Source organism: Staurois parvus, unplaced genomic scaffold (genome assembly GCF_062004578.1).
Source record: "Staurois parvus isolate SC_StPar_1 unplaced genomic scaffold, SC_StPar_1.0 ptg000714l, whole genome shotgun sequence".
In the NCBI taxonomy this organism is placed as follows: domain Eukaryota; kingdom Metazoa; phylum Chordata; class Amphibia; order Anura; family Ranidae; genus Staurois; species Staurois parvus.
The window spans coordinates 3708328-3726068 of NW_028318510.1; the positions used below are offsets into that span (position 1 = coordinate 3708328).

The window sequence follows — 17741 nt, forward strand, 5'->3', positions numbered from 1 at the left end:
GATCTGTGCATGGATGGGGTAGAACAATCAGTCATCTACCATCCTCCATTCCTAAATTGCTTTTCATTTACAAAAGCTGTAGTACAGATTCTGTGAAGGAGCAGCTGGGAGCGAAGGGTGGGCATGGTCAAGCTCTTTTGATGAGAGACTGTGACAGCCCCTTAGTTTTATTAGGATTACAGCAGTGGGGAGGCATGGACTGAGGAGCATTTCACATAACAGAAAATGCATCAGCACAAGGAACACATCCTATGAAATGTAAGTATGTCCTGTTTTTTTTTTTTTTTTGGCTGCACTTAGGCTTTAAATACAAAATGCAATACATATAAGGGAGCAGTTTTATCTGGTAAAATTATTTTCTGTCCATTCAGTCCCGAGATTTAAACAGCTAGGGGCCACGATTACACCACTTGCAGTTCAGAAATACTGTGGTTTCCTCTCACCTCCAGCAACTTTACGTTACCCTTTATACTTATGAAAAGTATTGTAGAATACTATACGTAGAATTTTGATCCCCTGCAGATTTTGTAAGTTTGCCCAGTTACAAAGAAATGAAGGGTCTATAATTTTTATCATAGGTGTAATTTAAATGATAGACACAGAATATCAATCAAGTGTCCAGAAAAAACACGATACAAATGTTATAATTTGAGTTGCAGTTCCGTGAGTAAATTAAATATTTGACAACAAACCAACTATAATTCTGTCTCCCACAGACTGGCTATGTGCTCTTGTGATACACAAATTATTCCTGTCAATTTAAGAAGGTGCTCAACCGACAACTCATTATATGTATAAAATACACCTGTCCACAGAATCTTTCTTCCATTCAAACCTCACCAAGAGGTTTGACCAAAAAGCTGTCAAAGTACGTCAGGGACAAGATTGTAGACCTAAACAAGGCTGGAGTGGGCTACAAGACCATCAGCAAGAAGCTCGGTGAGAAGGAAACAATTGTTGGAGCGATTATTTGCAAATGGAAGAAATGCAAAATAACCATCAATCGCCCCCGGTCTGGCGCTCCATGCAAGATTTCACCTCTTGGGTTAAGGATGATCATGAGAAAAGTGAAGGATCATCGCAGAACTACATGGGAGGAGCTTGTGAATGATCTCAAGGCAGTTGGGACCACAGCCACCAAACAAACCATTGGTAACACAATGCTGTGCTGTGCCACATGAGACCTAAATTGAGCTCTTTGGCTTTAACTCGACTTGCCGGGTTTGGAGGATGAAAACTGCTGACTATGACCCTAAGAACACCATCCCTACAGTCAAGCATGGAGGTGGAAACGTTATGCTTTGGAGCTGTTCCTCTGCTAAAGGAACAGGCAAATTTTGCCGCATTGAGGGGCCAATGGACAGGGCCATGTATTGTAAAATCATAAGTGAGAACCTTCTTCCCTCAGCCAGAACACTGAACATGGATCGTGGATGGGTCTTCCAGCTTGACAATGACCCAAAACATAGCGGCAAGGCAACAAAGGAGTGGCTCAAGAAGAAGCACATTAAGGTCATGGAGTGGCCTAGTCAGTCTCCAGACCTTAATCCTATAGAAAATGTATGGAGGGAGCTGAAATTTGAGTTGCCAAGCAACAGCCAGGAAACCTTAAGGATTAAGAGAAGATCTGTAAAGAAGAGTGGACCAAAGTCCTTCCTGAGATGTGTGCCAACCTGGTAACCAGCTACAAGAAATATCTTCTCTCTGTACTTGCCAACAAGGGTTTCTCCACCAAGTACTAAATCATGTTTTGCTTGGGGATCAAATATTTTTCTACTCACTGAACTGCAACTCAATTTATAACATTTGTATCATTTGTTTTTTTCTCTGGATTTTTGGTCGATATTCTGTCTGTATCATTTAAAATACACCTATGATAAAATTGAGAGACCCTTCATTTCTTTGTAAGTGGGCAAACTTACAAAATCTGCAGGGGATCAAATAATTATTTTCTACACTGTATATGTACACTGTATATGTGTTACTTTTGAGTGAAAAGGAGGAGGGGCATCCACTCAAAGATACAGGTAAAAATGGCTCAGTGTTGTCTGTTAAACAGTAGTAGTAGCCAACAGAGTGAGTGAACACAACTCTAAAGCTCAGCTCAAGCCTTACCTTCAGTCTTGCACAGTTCTATAAGCTTCTCTCCTGTACTAAATTTGGTTACTCTGATTCTACTGCACACTGTGAGCTTCTCACAGTGTTCATTAGAAGCTGCAGCAAGTCAAATAAATCTGCTTCATTTCATGGCTGGCTTACATCCAGCATCATCTAGTGCTTTCCTGCCAAGCCCTACTGTCCCTGGCCCACTCCTTTCAATAATTGGATTTTAGTTCTTCCCATGATGGATGCTTACATCACATGTGGGCATTATTTAGGGTGGCCTGCATGGCAACCTCTCCTAGACTGATGTCTGCCCATCAAAGCATTTTGATATTTGCATACCTCCTCCCAAGAGCTGGCCCCGGTCTTTTGATGTTCTCAGAAATTATGTACAGCACCCTGCCAGTCCCTTCCACCAGCCATAATCTTCCTGCATGGCATGGAGAAGCACGAAAAACCCGATGGTGAGGTAACTGGGTGTAAAATAAGGTATGAAGTGAAAACAGGTTTTACTTAAAATTTTCAATAAAATGTTGATGGGGTTGGGGGAGTAGGAACCAGGGAAATCAAGCTATAGGCAGATGTAATCCTAGCTTTAGTGGTTTTGTAGCTGTACTTACAGAATGCACACTGGCTACTGGATGGTGTATTTAAATTACTTTGTCATTTGTGCTTTATTGATTATCTCAGTTGTAAGCATATAATATGGTATCACTATTTTCTATAACTTAAATTTAAAAGTGTTTGCTGAGGTTTTAAACAAAACAATATAAGAATGTTCTATTAAGGCAAACTTCATGGAATAATTGTAAAAAAACTGTCATATGACAACAGGAAAGTAGTCAGTGCAAATAATGCACATACGTATATGTATGTATATTTTTAGAATGCATGAAGGTGAAAAACCTTCAGTATGCAGCTCCCCCCACAGCCCCCCTTACCTGGGGCCGATCCAGTGATGTGCATGAGAGCGGCTGCTGTTCCAGCTCTCTGCCTCCTCATTGGTTCAGAGACAGCAGTAGAAGCCATTGACTCCCGCTGCTGTCAATCCCAGCCATTGAGGAGGGAGTGGGGCCCAACCCCGTTCTCTGTGTGTTCTGGACACACAGAGCAGGGCTCATGAGTGAGCATGCACAAACTCCCTCATAGCAAGCCATTCGGAGGAGGAGGGGGGGCAGGAGACCCGAGAAGAGGAGGATCAGGACTGAAAAAAAACATTGCACAGATTAGGTAAGTGTAACATGTTTGTTTAAAAAAAAAAAAAAAATTAAGCCTTTAGTATCAGTTTAAGCTAGTTATACACTAGTAGATTTTCCTTCAAAATTTTTCGTTTTAAGAACGTCATTTGATTTTATAATCGTTAAGTCAAATTTAAGTTCTATTTCAACCACAGTAGCAAGGAAATTTGATGGAGTGGAATGGAATTTTTTTTTCTCAAACGAATGAATTTGGAATGTTGTATGTGGTTTAATGTCAAAAAAGTCAATTTACTACAAAATCAAATGTTGAAAGCAAATGAAATTTTGAATTACTTTCAAACAACATTTGTCAAATCAGAATTTTTATACAAATGTTCATACAAATATGTGTTTAATGTAATTTGAATGTATGGTGTGCACTGCACACTTATGTTTTCAATGTGATTTACAGAACGAACACTCAAATGCAACATAAAAGTGTTCCTAGTGAAATGTGCACATATGGGGCACAAGTAAGCACCTTCTAATTTTTGCTAAAGATCCACATTAATATTTACACATGACCAATATTGTGGTAAAATGAAAAATCTAGGCCTTCGATGCCCTTTAAAGGTTACTTGCTGCAACAGCATCAGTAGAAGATGACCTTATCCTTCTTCATTCTCCTGACACAGGATATACTAATAAACTGACACTCCACATCCAGGTCTCAATTGTGACTCGTAGCAGTCAATTAAGGTGTAGTGACTCATTTCTGTATCAACACTCTGCTCTATCTGTTCCTTTTTCTTTGTCTGTAAGACGCTATAATAAACTCTTTCCTTCACTGGATGGGAGACCTGAGATTTGCAGGTTTCTGTAGCCAGAAATACTGACTTGGGAGAGGAAACTGGAACAGATTAGAAAAATGCCGGAGCGTGACACGTGTGGGAATAGGAGTCTGCCATTTATGTAAATTATGAATGTAAACTCCCTCTGTGGCAAGGTGCAGGCAGCATTAAATATTACATAAATAATAGAAAAAAGAACTTTCTGTTTAGTGTATATTGACTGAATCCTCCTTGGATTGCAGCAGTCTGAAAAATGTTAATTAGCAACAGTAAAATTCATTGTTCTCTTTCCATGTGACTATAACACATGAAATGGGGGCATGCTGCCTTAATGAACATTATCACTCCTGTAATTATCAATGATAATAAATACAACACCGCTAATACACACATAGTGAAAATGAATACAACATTAAAGCTTAAAGCTGAACTCGGGGCATATGTGGAAGACTCAATTTAATGCAGCTCTGTATTCACTAATTGAAAGCAGTGTTTGTATCTGAATTAGACCTGATAATAGTCTATTGCAGGCTCTGTACAAGGAGCCAATCAGTTCATTTGCTCTGACAAGAAGCATACTGATAGGAGAAGAAATCAAAATGAGCTCCATACTGTGCTGCTCCTTTCACCGTCCAGTCACAGGTTGAGGTGGGTCGTGGATAACCTGGGCTCAGAGGAAGTGAGTTGACTGATGCTGTCCATCAGACTGAGGACTTTTAGTAACAGAAAAAAAGGACTGTAGGAAAATTCTGAATTGAAGGTGAATATTGCAGCAAAAGTTATTTTTTATTGAATACATTAATAGGCTGTTCATTGTTATTTTTGGCTAGGTTCTGTTTTAAAGGAAACCTCTGTGTTGAGAGAAATTTGGGACCTCCGGTTGTTGACTTGTTTCTGACCTCAATACATACAGGAACTTTTGATACACTGGCTTAGAACAAGCATGTGTCCATTGAAGTCATAGTTAAAACCCAAGTCCAGGGTCTGTCTTGCCCTCTCTTACTTGTAAACCCCCTCTATAATTTTTGCTCTTTTCCAAAGTATTTGGGCCTAATCATGTGAGGCACTGGGTCTTAGACACTCTTCTCTAGCACTGGGTGGTTTTTTTTGATGCAGTACTGACATAATGTCATTCCCTTCATCATTCTATGTCAGCGTAGGACACGTGATGACGTCCCCTCATGGGAGATACCATGACACTCTGTACTGACAAGAAGAAGATTGAACGTCAATAAGCACTAGTCTTCCAGAGGTGGACTAGGTTGTACTTCAGTGTGAGTGACTCTGTGGGGCTCAGGGGTGGGGAGAATTTAAGCATTGCGGTCAGAGCTGCAGTTTTATAAACAGCTGGGAGGCCCATATTGTAACAGAAAAATTAGACCTGAACTATAAAGCCCAATTTGATAACAATGCTCACCTATCACACTGTTTTTGTTTTGTTGAAGCAAATACAGATTACAAAGCTAATATGAATGCATATTCAGGTACGCTTACTTTTTTTTTTTTTCTACCAGATTCCCCCCTAGAGCATTTATTTCACTTTTACGATACTTAAAACCCCAAGAATATATACTGTATAATATAAATCATATATTTTCTAAATGAAATGCCCTGTAGACTAAAAAGATGGTAGTTCCAATTCTCTATGTGCAACTGTTTATTAACCACTTGCCCTCCAGATGATTTACCCCCCTTCCAGGCCATTCTTTGCGGTACGCTTCTGCGTTACTTTAACTGACAATTGCATGGTAATGCAAATCTGTACATAAATGAAGTTTATGTAATTTTTTTCTCCACAAATAGAGGTTTCTTTCAGTGGTATTTGATCACCTCTGCAGTTTTTAATTTTTGCACTATAAACAAAAAAGTCTGACAATTTTGAAAAAAAAAAACATTTTTTTACTTGTAAAACAAAAAAAAATTTTAAAAATCAAATTTTGTCAAATTTAGGCCAAAATGTATTCTTTAACATATATTTGCTAAAAAAATCCTAATACATGTAAATTAATTGGTTCATGTGAAAGTTATAGTGTCGACAAATGGCAACTTAAAGCAGGACTGCTGCGGGCATTCTGACACTGAGGGGAACTGACTAACTGCCACTGACATCCTCAGTGACACTAATACAGTGATCAGTGCTAATAAAAAGAAATGTGGGACCTGGGCAGGGGAGGGAGGGGTTAACGTGGGGTGATCAAAGGGTTAACTGTGTGCTGTTTGTGTTTTACATTGTGTGCTGTTTTACTAGGGAGACCTGCTGCTGTATATCTCTCTGCTGTGCAGTGAGATACACAGCAGCATGTCCATGCTTACAGGAGAGAGACCTGTGTTGTTTACACACAGGTCTCTCCCCTGTCAGCTTTCCACAATGATCGCTGGAAAGTTGTCAATGGCGGCACGGGTAGGGCGGCACACACGCCCCCCTACCCAGAAATGCAAATCATATATATATATATATATATATATATATATATATATATATATATATATATATATATATATATATATATATGTGATTTTTGCACAGCCCTGCCACCGTATTTCTGCTATAGGTCAGCAGGCAAGTGGTTAAATCTACATTTTCTGGAAAAATACGCTAAAATGAATTTTAGTGCACACAAACACAATTTATTCCGAATTTGCGTTCATAAGAAATGAGGTAGTGTAGAGTAAAGAGATACCAAATGTGTCAATCCTCAAAGCTGCGTGCACCCGCAAAATGTGAATAAAATCACTGTACCCAAAATTATCAGTAAGTGGAGCTTCAAATGCCTTTAGAGCTCATCATTTTAGAGTAAACTGTAAAGCATGACCCTAGAATTATTGCTCCCACTTTGCTGTTCGCAATAATATATAACATGTATGGTGCAATTGCCGTTTACATTCATGTCATGTGTACGTGTTTAATTGTAGGTGTGTGCAGGACAATATATATATATATATATATATATATATATATATATTTTTTTTTTTTCACGTGTTTTCAAGTTTAATTTATTTTTATTACAAGGGAGCTAACAAGCCTCCTATGTGATAGCTTTAGGCAGGTGACAGGTTCTCTTTATGGAGACAAAACAGGTTCATTAGACCCCCTAATATGTCTCCTGCCCTCCACCATACCTAAGCAGGCACAGATCTGCTTCCCCAGGCACAATAGTTTGAAAATGACTGAAGCAGAAAAGGCTCAAATATGAGCACTTCTGGCTTCATGCACAGCAGATGGGATCAGGGAATAGATATTCCCCGTTCTTCTTCCGTTCACCATCCTGAAATCATTTGTTGTGGTCCCGGGCTACTGGGAAGTGATTGGGTGCTATAGAGCCTCCCAGGATCACTTTTATATTACAACCAGGAGGCAGCTGAACAAAACAGTAACATGCTCATGGCTTTTTAATAAATAACTGCAGTCTTTCTGCCTGGAGTTTGCAAATTTCAGCTTGATTGCAAGATTTTTTTTCTTACTTGTAAGTTGTTATAATAATATCATTACCTTTTTATCTTACAGACAATATTTGCACGATTTAGTGGAACAAATGTGGAAACCGATTTTGTGGAAGTGCCATCCCAGATGCTAGAGAATTGGGTGTGGGAGAAAGAGGCTTTGCAGAGAATGTCCAGACATTACTTAGATGGCAGTCCCATTCCTGATGAACTGCTGGACAAATTGATAGAGTCCAGATTGGCTAATACAGGTAAACATTGTTCTCTCCTAAACCTCCTTGCTAAATGGTTCTAAATGATTGTATGCCTATCACAGCACTTAGTGCTAAAGTATAGCTGTCATTTTGTAGAGGAGTTTTAAAAGCTGGGACACTTGACATGCAAATCTCATCTGGCAGCTCAGTTTTGGGTCTTCATTGTCATTGATCCTTTAATAGAAATGCATGGCCTCGCTGATCAGTAGTTATGTGTGGTAGACAGTCCAGAGAGCTGACTTTACAGGATGACGTTTGTAGGTTGATCATTTGCATCTGATCTTTTTATAGCTCCTGGGACACTTTGGAAGATAAAGCATAAGTTCACCTTTACAGAAAAAAATGGAAAGGTAAACTAACATCAGACACCCTTCCTACAACCTCCATCCTCGGCCGCATTTACCTTTTGAATTTCTGACCTCTCAGCACCGCCATGGGCACTCCAACCATCCTGGCATTTGAAATCACCTCTGCTGTCCCTCTTCTCTGTGCTGCACTTCCTGAATGGAGCAGATTGATTCTGATTAGCCACCACTGTCACAGTGCATCCATCTGGTGTGTACTAGAAGCACTGCACTGAGAAAAGCAGGGATCTCATATGCCTGGACTGCTGGAGTGACTACATTGGTGCTGACTGAAGGTACGTACAGCCAGAACATGGGGCTGGGAAGGGTGTCTGTGTTAATTCACCTTTGCATTTTTTTCTGTAAAGGTGAACTAACCCTTTAACGTGTACTACCAGGTTTGCAGTAAAATTTGACCCCCCACCCCCATATTTTTGATACGTATCCCTATTCACACAGCATACCTAAAAATAATGGGAAAAAAATATTTCCTACATTTCTAGTTGTTTCTTTGAGGCAGGTACATAGGACTCTATAGGCAAGCTATTCGGAGCAATTACATGTGCAATTAGAGGGACACACTGGGAGAAAGTACAATAATATACAATGCACCACACCGGCCTGGAGATCTTAAATAATTTGTTAGGAAACACAGTGCTCAAATTTAGTTTTGCAGCTAATAAAGAGATCTGCCAGCACAGTATTGACAGGGTTAATTATGGTAAACATACCTCCCTTGCTCCTTTTTTACATTACATAGAAGTATAAGGCTAGGTAGGATTTTTAAGCAAGTAAAAAGTTAACAGCAATTTTTGTAAGTTTTATGCTTTGTGAATTGGAACATTTACACAAATATAAAGTAGGTATTATCTCAATTTGGCTGCAAAAGTGGAAATACACTTCAAGATGAATTATCTTTGCTGTCAGTTTGTTTATTACAGGTACATTTCAACTTAAAAAGCCACTACACCCAAACTGACTTATTTGATTTGAAAAGAAAGGCACAGATTCATTTTTTATCTGAAAGGGAAACAAGAGCTCCAACCTACTTTCCCCAGCCAGGACAAACAGCAGTATAAAATCTAACAAAGCAGCCTGCCACGTTAAGCATACTGATGAATAGCATTTTTTTATTCTGTCTCTTAAAGAGGTACTAAACCCAAAAGCAAAATGTAATATATTGCAGATTACCAATCATTAGATGTGGGCACTGCGATAGTTTTTCTTTTTTAGGCTTTCTTCCTTCTGTTTTCACCCACTGATCTAACTAGTAACACACATCCTGTATTAGAGTGCCTTCACTCTAGATGCTGGAGCACAGGGGAACCTTTGGACAGCACCATTGTCAGTCTAGGGGGAGGGGAGTGTTAGTTGGACTAGCAGACTTAGGCCTCGTTCACACCATAAAAAAAAAAAAAACAGAAAAACTGATGCACAGATTTCACTTGCAGAGACATCAGTTTACATCAGTTTTCATGTGTGCTGCAATGAGTTTTATACATGTTGCAGATTCCTGTGCAGAAAAAAATGGAACATGATACTAGTGTTGTGGTGTGAACTGTGCACATAGAGAACAATTGATTTTGTTGTGCCCTTGCAGAACGTGTGCAAAAAAACTGACATCTCTTCACCGTGGTGTGAATGAGCTCTTACTTTTTAAGCAGTTACAACAAACAGTTTTATTCCTTTTTTGATAAAGCTTTTATATAAATAAAAGCCAATCTGAATACAGAGTAAAAATAATTAATATCAATAAACTGTTATAAATTGTCATACAAATATGTATTTGAAGTCAAAGCTTTAATGTTTTTGGCAATAACATGGTGTGGATGGATTTCTGCCAGTCACAGGCTGTGTCAAGCCCCTCCAGCCTGTGTCTTAGAATAACATGGAGGTGAAGCCTCCATCACTCAGGTTGCAATATCCCACCCCTACTGTGTTTAGCTGGTTAGTGGGCATGAAGGAGGAGGGAAGGAGTGGCCTGTCATTTACCTCACATATTTCACTCTATAGTCACAGAGGCTGCTCAGATGTGATGGGGAGGAAATGCTCAGCATAGAAACTCACTGAAAACAAAGCATGTGCACTAGCTGCCAACACTGCTTTGCAAAATCCTCAACTGCATTGTGGACATGAAACTGGAGGGGGAGGGGGAGGTAGAGAACAGCATAATCAACCAGTTTTTTTGCAGAATACAGATCACCCACCTAATACTGAGTAGGTCTAGGACTCCACTAGACCACTGAAGGTATGTTGTAGTATCTGGCACCAAACTGTCAGTATCAGATCCTCTAAGTCCTGTAAGTTGTGAGATGGGGCCTCCATGGATCGGACTTGTTTTTCCAGCACATCCCACAGATGATTGATGGATTGAGATCTAGAGAATCTGGAGGCCAAGTCAACACCTCAAAGATACCTTCTTGCATTGCTCCATGGTCCTGTTCTGGTGCTCACATGCCCATTGTAGGCACTTTTGGTTGTGGACACTGGTCAACATGGGCACCCTAACCAGGCAATGCAGCCCCATACAAAACAAACTGAGATGCACTGCATGTTCTGAAACATTTCAGTTGGAACTAGCATTAACTTTTTCAGGTATTTGAGCTACTGTAGCCCTTCTATTGGATCAGAGTACACGGTCCATCCTTTGCGTCCTATGTGCATCGATGAGCCTCGGCTGCCCATGACCCTGTGGCCAGTTTGCTGATTTTTCTTCCTTGGACTTTGGACTTTTGAAAGGTCCTGACCACTTCAGACTGGGAACATCCCACAACAGCTGCAGTTTTTTTAGTTGCCCTGACCCTGTCATCTAGCCATTACAGTTTGGCCCTTGTCAAAGTCACTCAAATCTTTACACTTGACCATTTTTCTACTTTCAACACATCAGCTTCAGGGGCAACATGTTCACTTGCTGCTTAATGTATCCTACTCACTTTCATGTGCTGTTTTAACAAGATAATCAGTGTTATTCACTTTACTTGTCAATGTGATAGGGATGAATAGACCATCCCATAAGGTCCACCTGAAAAACAGACAGGCGGACCTGATCAATGTCATTCCCATGTGAATGGGGCCTTACAGTGTTTGGTTTTTGTGCACACATGATCAGTATTTCTCTAATGAGTTCCTTATTGGTCTTATCCTTCATTACATAGTAACATTATCACACAGGTAACTGGTTTTTGTAAGTCATGTTTACACATACTGTAGCTCAACTCCATTCAAACATTTTTATTTACTTTTGGATAGACTTGGAAAGAGAAAATACTTCTGCCAAGCTTTTATTGTATTTTATTTCTACGTTAGAGAGATGTTACCTCATTTTCTGTCCTTCTAACAGCCTGTGACAGTAGGAAAAGAAATGAAGAGAGTGTGTTAAGGAGCAATTCTAAATAAACTGGAACTGCTGTATGTCACGTGTGACAATGTGTGTTACTGAAATACATGGGTGTGAAGGTGTGTTACTGAAACACATGGGTGTGAAGGTGTGAAGCAAGCATAACACATGTTAACAGGATTACTTACATTAAAAGAGTAGTGTGGGATTTAACTGCCTCTCGCCCGCCATATAAGGAAATGACAGGTGCAAGGCGGTTCTCTAGTGCTGGGAGGACGTCATATGACGTCCTCCCACTCTAACCGTGCGGCACGGCGATCAGTGGTGCACTGTGTCCCTGGGACACAGCGGATCACCGATCAACGGAAAGAGACGATAACGTCGGCTCTGTCATGTGATCAGCTGTGTCCAATCACAGCTGATCGCATGTAAATAAAGAAATGCCGGTTATCGGCATTCCTCTCCTAACGAGCTGTCACGCTCACGGAATTACTCAGAGGGGACATGTACACTGATCATCAGTGTAGCCCCATCAGTGCCACTTGTCAGTGTCCATCAATGCCACCTGTCAATGCCCATCAATGCCACATACCAGTGCCTACCATTGCACATCAATGCCACATATCAGTTTCCATCTGAGCTGCCTTTCAGTGTCACCTATCAGTCCCAGTCAGTACCACCTATCAGTGCCATATATGAGTGCTGCCTTTCAGTGCCCATCAGTGATGCCTGTCAATGCCCATCAGTGCCATCTACCTGTACATCCTCATCAGTGCCACCCATCAGTGCAGACCATCAGTGCCCATCACTGCAGCCTCATTAGTGCACATCAGTGAAGGAGAAAAATCACTTATTTACAAAATTTTATAACAGAAACTAAGAAAAAACGTTTTGTGTTTTTTTTTTTTTTTTTTTTTTTTTAAATTTAATTTTCAGTTGTTTTTGGTTTGTTTAGCAAAAAATAAAAAACCCAGAGGTGATTAAATACCACCAAAAGAAGCTCTGTCTAAAAAAAAAATGATAAAAAATTTCATGAGTACAATGTATGACCGCGTAATTGTCATTAAAATTGTGACAGCACTGAAAGCTGAGAATTGGCCTGGGCAGTAAGGGGGTATAAATGCCTGGTAGGCAAGTGGTTAAAAAAAAACAAACAATCATATTCACCTGGGTGGATGCAGCATCGGTCCGATGCTGAACTTGCCCCTGCTGCCTCTAAGACCGAGAACTGAGAGATCAAAGACCTCTGATCACTCAGTTCTCAGTCTTCAGTGAGCAGGGAGATGATGACAGTCAGTCACCGGCTGTCTACTCTGCCCCTCCAGCACTGGGGCGCTGGTCTGTGGAGGGGGTGGGAGAGGCTGGCTCAGGCTCTTAGTGGTGCACTGAGAGGCTCAGCCAACTGCTAGCTAGGTATCTGAGTGGATCCCTCCAGAGTCTGCACTAGGTGAGTGACATCAGCCAACAGTGGACTTTAGCAATACGGGTCACAGAAGTGCAGAAGTGAGTACACTCTTGTGACCCACAGATGTAGGGCCAAAATAGCTTTGGCCCTACTTCTCTTTTAAGCTGATCACTTTCAGATGTTAAACTATATGTTCCTTTCAATGAGTGTCAAGGTGCACTTGATAGTAACTGAGAAAGGTCACCTAGTCATATCTGCAGGTATGTGTTAGTCTTCCTATAGAACCCTATGTCACTATGAAACATCTTGGGTCTAAATGTTGGTGGTACACAGGGTCTCACAGTTTCTCCAAATTAGGCTCAGTGCAGTCCCAATGGTAGGACAAGGAAAGTAGCATTATACCCTATGACTTTAGTTCACACCAATGCACTGAAAAAAAGAAATGTAGTATTTTTAGCACTGTGTGCCGACATGATGCACAGCATTACAATGTGCTGCAGTGTATGATAAAAAGTACTGAGTTAAGAAAAAATGGTGTCATAAAACGGACTGCAATATGTGTTCAAAATGCATGGCAATGCAGTTCATGGCAACATGCATTATAAACCATGTATTTATTTATTTTAGGTACTTATATAGAGCCGTCAATTTATGCAGCGCTTTACATATATATATATATATATATATATATATATATATATATATATATGTTGTACATTCACATCAGTCCCTAACCTTCAAGGGGCGTACAATCTAAGGTCCCTAAACTTTCATACATACACGTACTAGGGACAATTTAGACAGGATCCAATTGACCTACCAGCATGTCTTTGGAGTTTAGGAGGAAACCGGAGTACCCGGAGGAAACCCACGCAGGCACAGGGAGAACATGCAAACTCCAGGCAGGTGGTGCCATGGTTGGGGGTTCGAACCAATGACCTGAGTACTGCCAGGCAAAAGTGCTAACCATTTAGCCACTGTGCTACTCATACATACCAGCACATGTATACACTAGCACATGCGTTGTGGTGTGAACGAGCCTTTATTACTAGCCACGAGGTGACTGTTGCCACTGAGGCATTTTTAGGCCTGATGAGGTTCACTATAAGACAGGCCTTCTGTTTCTTCAGACAAAATTCCTCTGTGTGATGAAATGTTTTTTTTAATAGAGCTAATTTATTATCTTACAGTTCTAATTGCAAACCTGATATATTCATAACTTGCTGCTCCAGGATCAGTAAAATCGATGCAGAGCAGTAACTTATGTCTACACACCAAGTAATTGTTATACAACGTATCTCATCATTTTCTACATTTGTACTGTTGTACCTATTAGGTCTCCTGACTCTTCGTCAGATAGTTCTCAGTAAAGTTGACCAGTCTCTGCACACAAAGCCATCTGCTGACACAGCCAGTGAATATGCCATGTTCTTGGAGGAGATTCTAGGGATCCCTGCCACACCAGGTATGGTGTAACTATTACTTGTGTCATTGCAGTGCATTATTTAAAAGACTACCTGTAATAATGGTACTTGGGCATGACTTAATACTGCTGTTAGTTGCAGTTATGTAACAGTTTAACTGCATGATGTATTAATGATATTAAAAGATAATTTCTCAAGAATGGAGTACAATGGATGAACAACAGATGATTAGCCAGGTTCCTTATTCTACTGTACTGCTAATACACAAATCGTTGCTAAGGTTAGCAGGATATAGGAAAGCTGCAAGATAAGTACTGTACTTTGGATGGCAGTGTCTGCCTAGAGAACAGACTTCTTCAGGTCTACTTCACCAATGGACAGTAGGAATACCACATTTGTAGAAAGCTCAATTAAAGCTTTAGCCAAAATGATTAAAAAAAAATCATTAAGGTTTAGGAAAATAGTAACGCTTCAATGTTTTACAGCTTCACAGAAAGGTTTTCTCCCTGCAGTAAGCTATAGAGAAGGACTACTGCGCTCCATATGAAAACAGTGGTCTCTCTGCATCTGTTCAACTCACCTCCTGCCTTATCTGCAGAACAGTGCTACAACAAAACATATATGTAACCTTATTGAGTGTTAGAATATGTAAATAATACCATGTTACTTTGTTGGAGGCAATAATGGTTTGGAAATGTAACTGTGTGTAGATATACATTTTAACAGACGTGTATTAGTTCTAAATTATACTCCAGGTCATTTTGAGAAAATAACAACCCCTCTTGGTGATGTATGTACACTGCAAGAATTATGGCAAACTTGCTGCATATTCTTACCCTCCTGGGTTCTAAAGTAGTAGCTGTTTGTTTCACCATGTTTCCTGTAAGACTGATTTCTGAATATGAGGGGCTGTCTGCATTATGACCACTAATGATAAAAACTGCAGTATGTGCATCCCTTTAGATGGGGTTGCTTATTGGCAAATATCTCCCACAAAATGAACATCCGATTGTGGGAGATTAATTTAGGGATAGGCATTGAGCATTTCAAACAATGAGAGCACCTCCAGGTGGCCATATTGTAAGGATGTGACTATTATATTTGCTATACATGTTCTCTAAATTATATCTGCTATATATGTTCTAAACGTGAGTGAAGATTTCCTTTTTAAAGCTGAAGTTCTGGGGGGGGGGGGGGGAAGGATACAGCACCAGACACATTTGTTGTTTGTATTGGAGTGCATCCTACCTGAAGGTGTCTTCCAGTGCTGTAAACAGAAACTGCTTCTAATCACAAGAGTTGCATTGCCTGCCCCCTCCTGCTTTCCTCTCCATTTATAGAACTCGCTTTACTGTTATCATACAATGCGTTGCGTTGTTTGAATGGAGGAGGAGATGCTGTCATTAAACTCCTCCTCCTCCTCCATTCACAGAATGCCATGCATAGTATGACGAGTTCTATAAATGGCAGAGAGGGAAGAAGGAGTTGGACAGACAGACGGCACAAGTTTTGTGAGTAGCCTTCACAGCAGCAGAAGACAGCTGCCCTGGGTATGAAGGAGACACTGCAGGAAGACTTTATCAGAAGCAGACACCTGCAGATAATGGGATTCACCCCAACACACATAACTGATGGATAAACTTTAGCTTTGAATATTGCACAAAACAGCAAAGTAGCGACTGTGCTGAGGCACAACAAAATTTTAGAAGTATAGCCACTGACTATGGGACATATACTAGAGCTGCACAGGTGAATAAATCTCTCTCCTGCTGAGAGATTTAACTACTTGTTGCCCATTATCCCATTAGCAGGATTGTGGTGTGCAAATACGTTTGTCAACAAGCAGATAAATCTCTCAGTAAAATATATTTCTTAATAGCACAGAGGTTTACAGCCTGCGTCAATTGGCTTTGGACATGTGTTGACGGGTAAATGCGACTTGCTTTTGACATTAGTTTGAGACACTAGATTGACAGGTTACCTCCTTGTGACCTGCATTTAACATTCTCCATGATATTTTTGCATTCCTATAGACTTGTATCAAAAGAGAAGTATTTCTGACACAAAAAAGACACGAGGCTAGGTTCACACCTATGCAGTTTGTGTTTGATCCGTTTCTGCAATGCTTTTTGTGGTGCGTTTTTTTATGCGTTTTATGTTTTGTGTTTCAATTTGTTGCTGAGCACATCAAAATGCATCAAAAATGCACTACTTGCATTTCTGCAGCGTCTCCATTGAAGTCTATTGAACCAAAAACACAACATTTTGCGTTTAAAAAAGTCCCTGACCCTTTCCAAAAACACCCCAGGTGAAAACGCAGAGATGTGAACCTGCTCCATAGGAAATCATGATAAGTGGACTGCTGTGCATTTCTGCAAAACGCAACAGAAAACGCATAGGTGTGAGCCTAGACTAATGCAGGACATAGACACCTCGAAAACCGGCCGTTTTATGGTCCGATAATCGAAACATTGGTCGTTCGTTAAATCGACGTAACCACCAATGATTACGAAAATCGGCCGACCAAGTCATAAAAATCATGACATATAACAGGAAATGTCATTTTTGACCTTTCAGACCCTTTTACATTTTTTTATAACTGAATGAAATATTTGTGTATATTTCACTATTTTGGGCATAAATGTTTGAATAATGGTTAATATATGGTGAGAATGGCCATAAAATAGCAAATGCATGTTCTGTACATCACACACAGAAGCTGTACATTTATTCACACACAGGAAGCCATCTAATAATGTTTTGTTGACATTCAACAGCTTTGAATTTTGTCCAGGAAAATAAATTTTGTACAGGCGAAACTTCCAGGTTACGCGCATATTCTTTTCGTAAAAACAATCCTACGATTTGACCATCATTGATGCGAAAATCGGTTGTTTTCCACGAATTTTCCAACATGACCGATAATCCAAAAGTGGAGAAAACGCGAAAAACGGCCGACGAATTAACCCACTAATAGTGCGAAAATCGGCCGATTTAATCTTTCGGACGAAAAATTGGCTGATTTTTGACCCGTCTGTGGCTGGCATAACACATGCCCTGCCTTATGCCTCGTACACACGATGAGAATATCAGACAAATTATCGCTTTTATTTTTTTGCACGCTAGTCTCATGTCGAAAACAAATAGGTTACTAAAGTTAATCTAGGTTCACACCTAAGCATTTTGCGGTAACGAACTACAGTCCATTTAGCATGATTTCCTGTGGGACATGTTCACATCTCTGCATTTTCACTCGGTGCATTTTTTGGAAAGGATCAGGGACTTTTTTAAACGCAAAACGTTGTGTTTTGGTTCAATAGACTACAATGGAGATGCTGCAGAAATGCATGTAGTGTGTTTTTGACGTATTTAGCATTATAATCTGCCCATCAACAAGTTAGAAA

At 40.1% G+C, this 17741-nt stretch overlaps 1 protein-coding gene across 2 annotated transcripts in view; it reads left to right on the forward strand.

Moving 5' to 3' along the window:
• NLN (neurolysin) overlaps positions 1-17741 on the forward strand; it is a 94348-nt gene that overhangs the window by 65329 nt on the left and 11278 nt on the right. For both annotated transcript variants that reach the window (XM_089653470.1, XM_089653469.1), the window contains exons 10-11: positions 7638-7824; positions 14250-14378. In XM_089653470.1, the coding sequence (XP_089509596.1) occupies positions 7638-7824; positions 14250-14378 (316 nt within the window). The remainder of the gene's footprint in view (positions 1-7637; positions 7825-14249; positions 14379-17741) is intronic.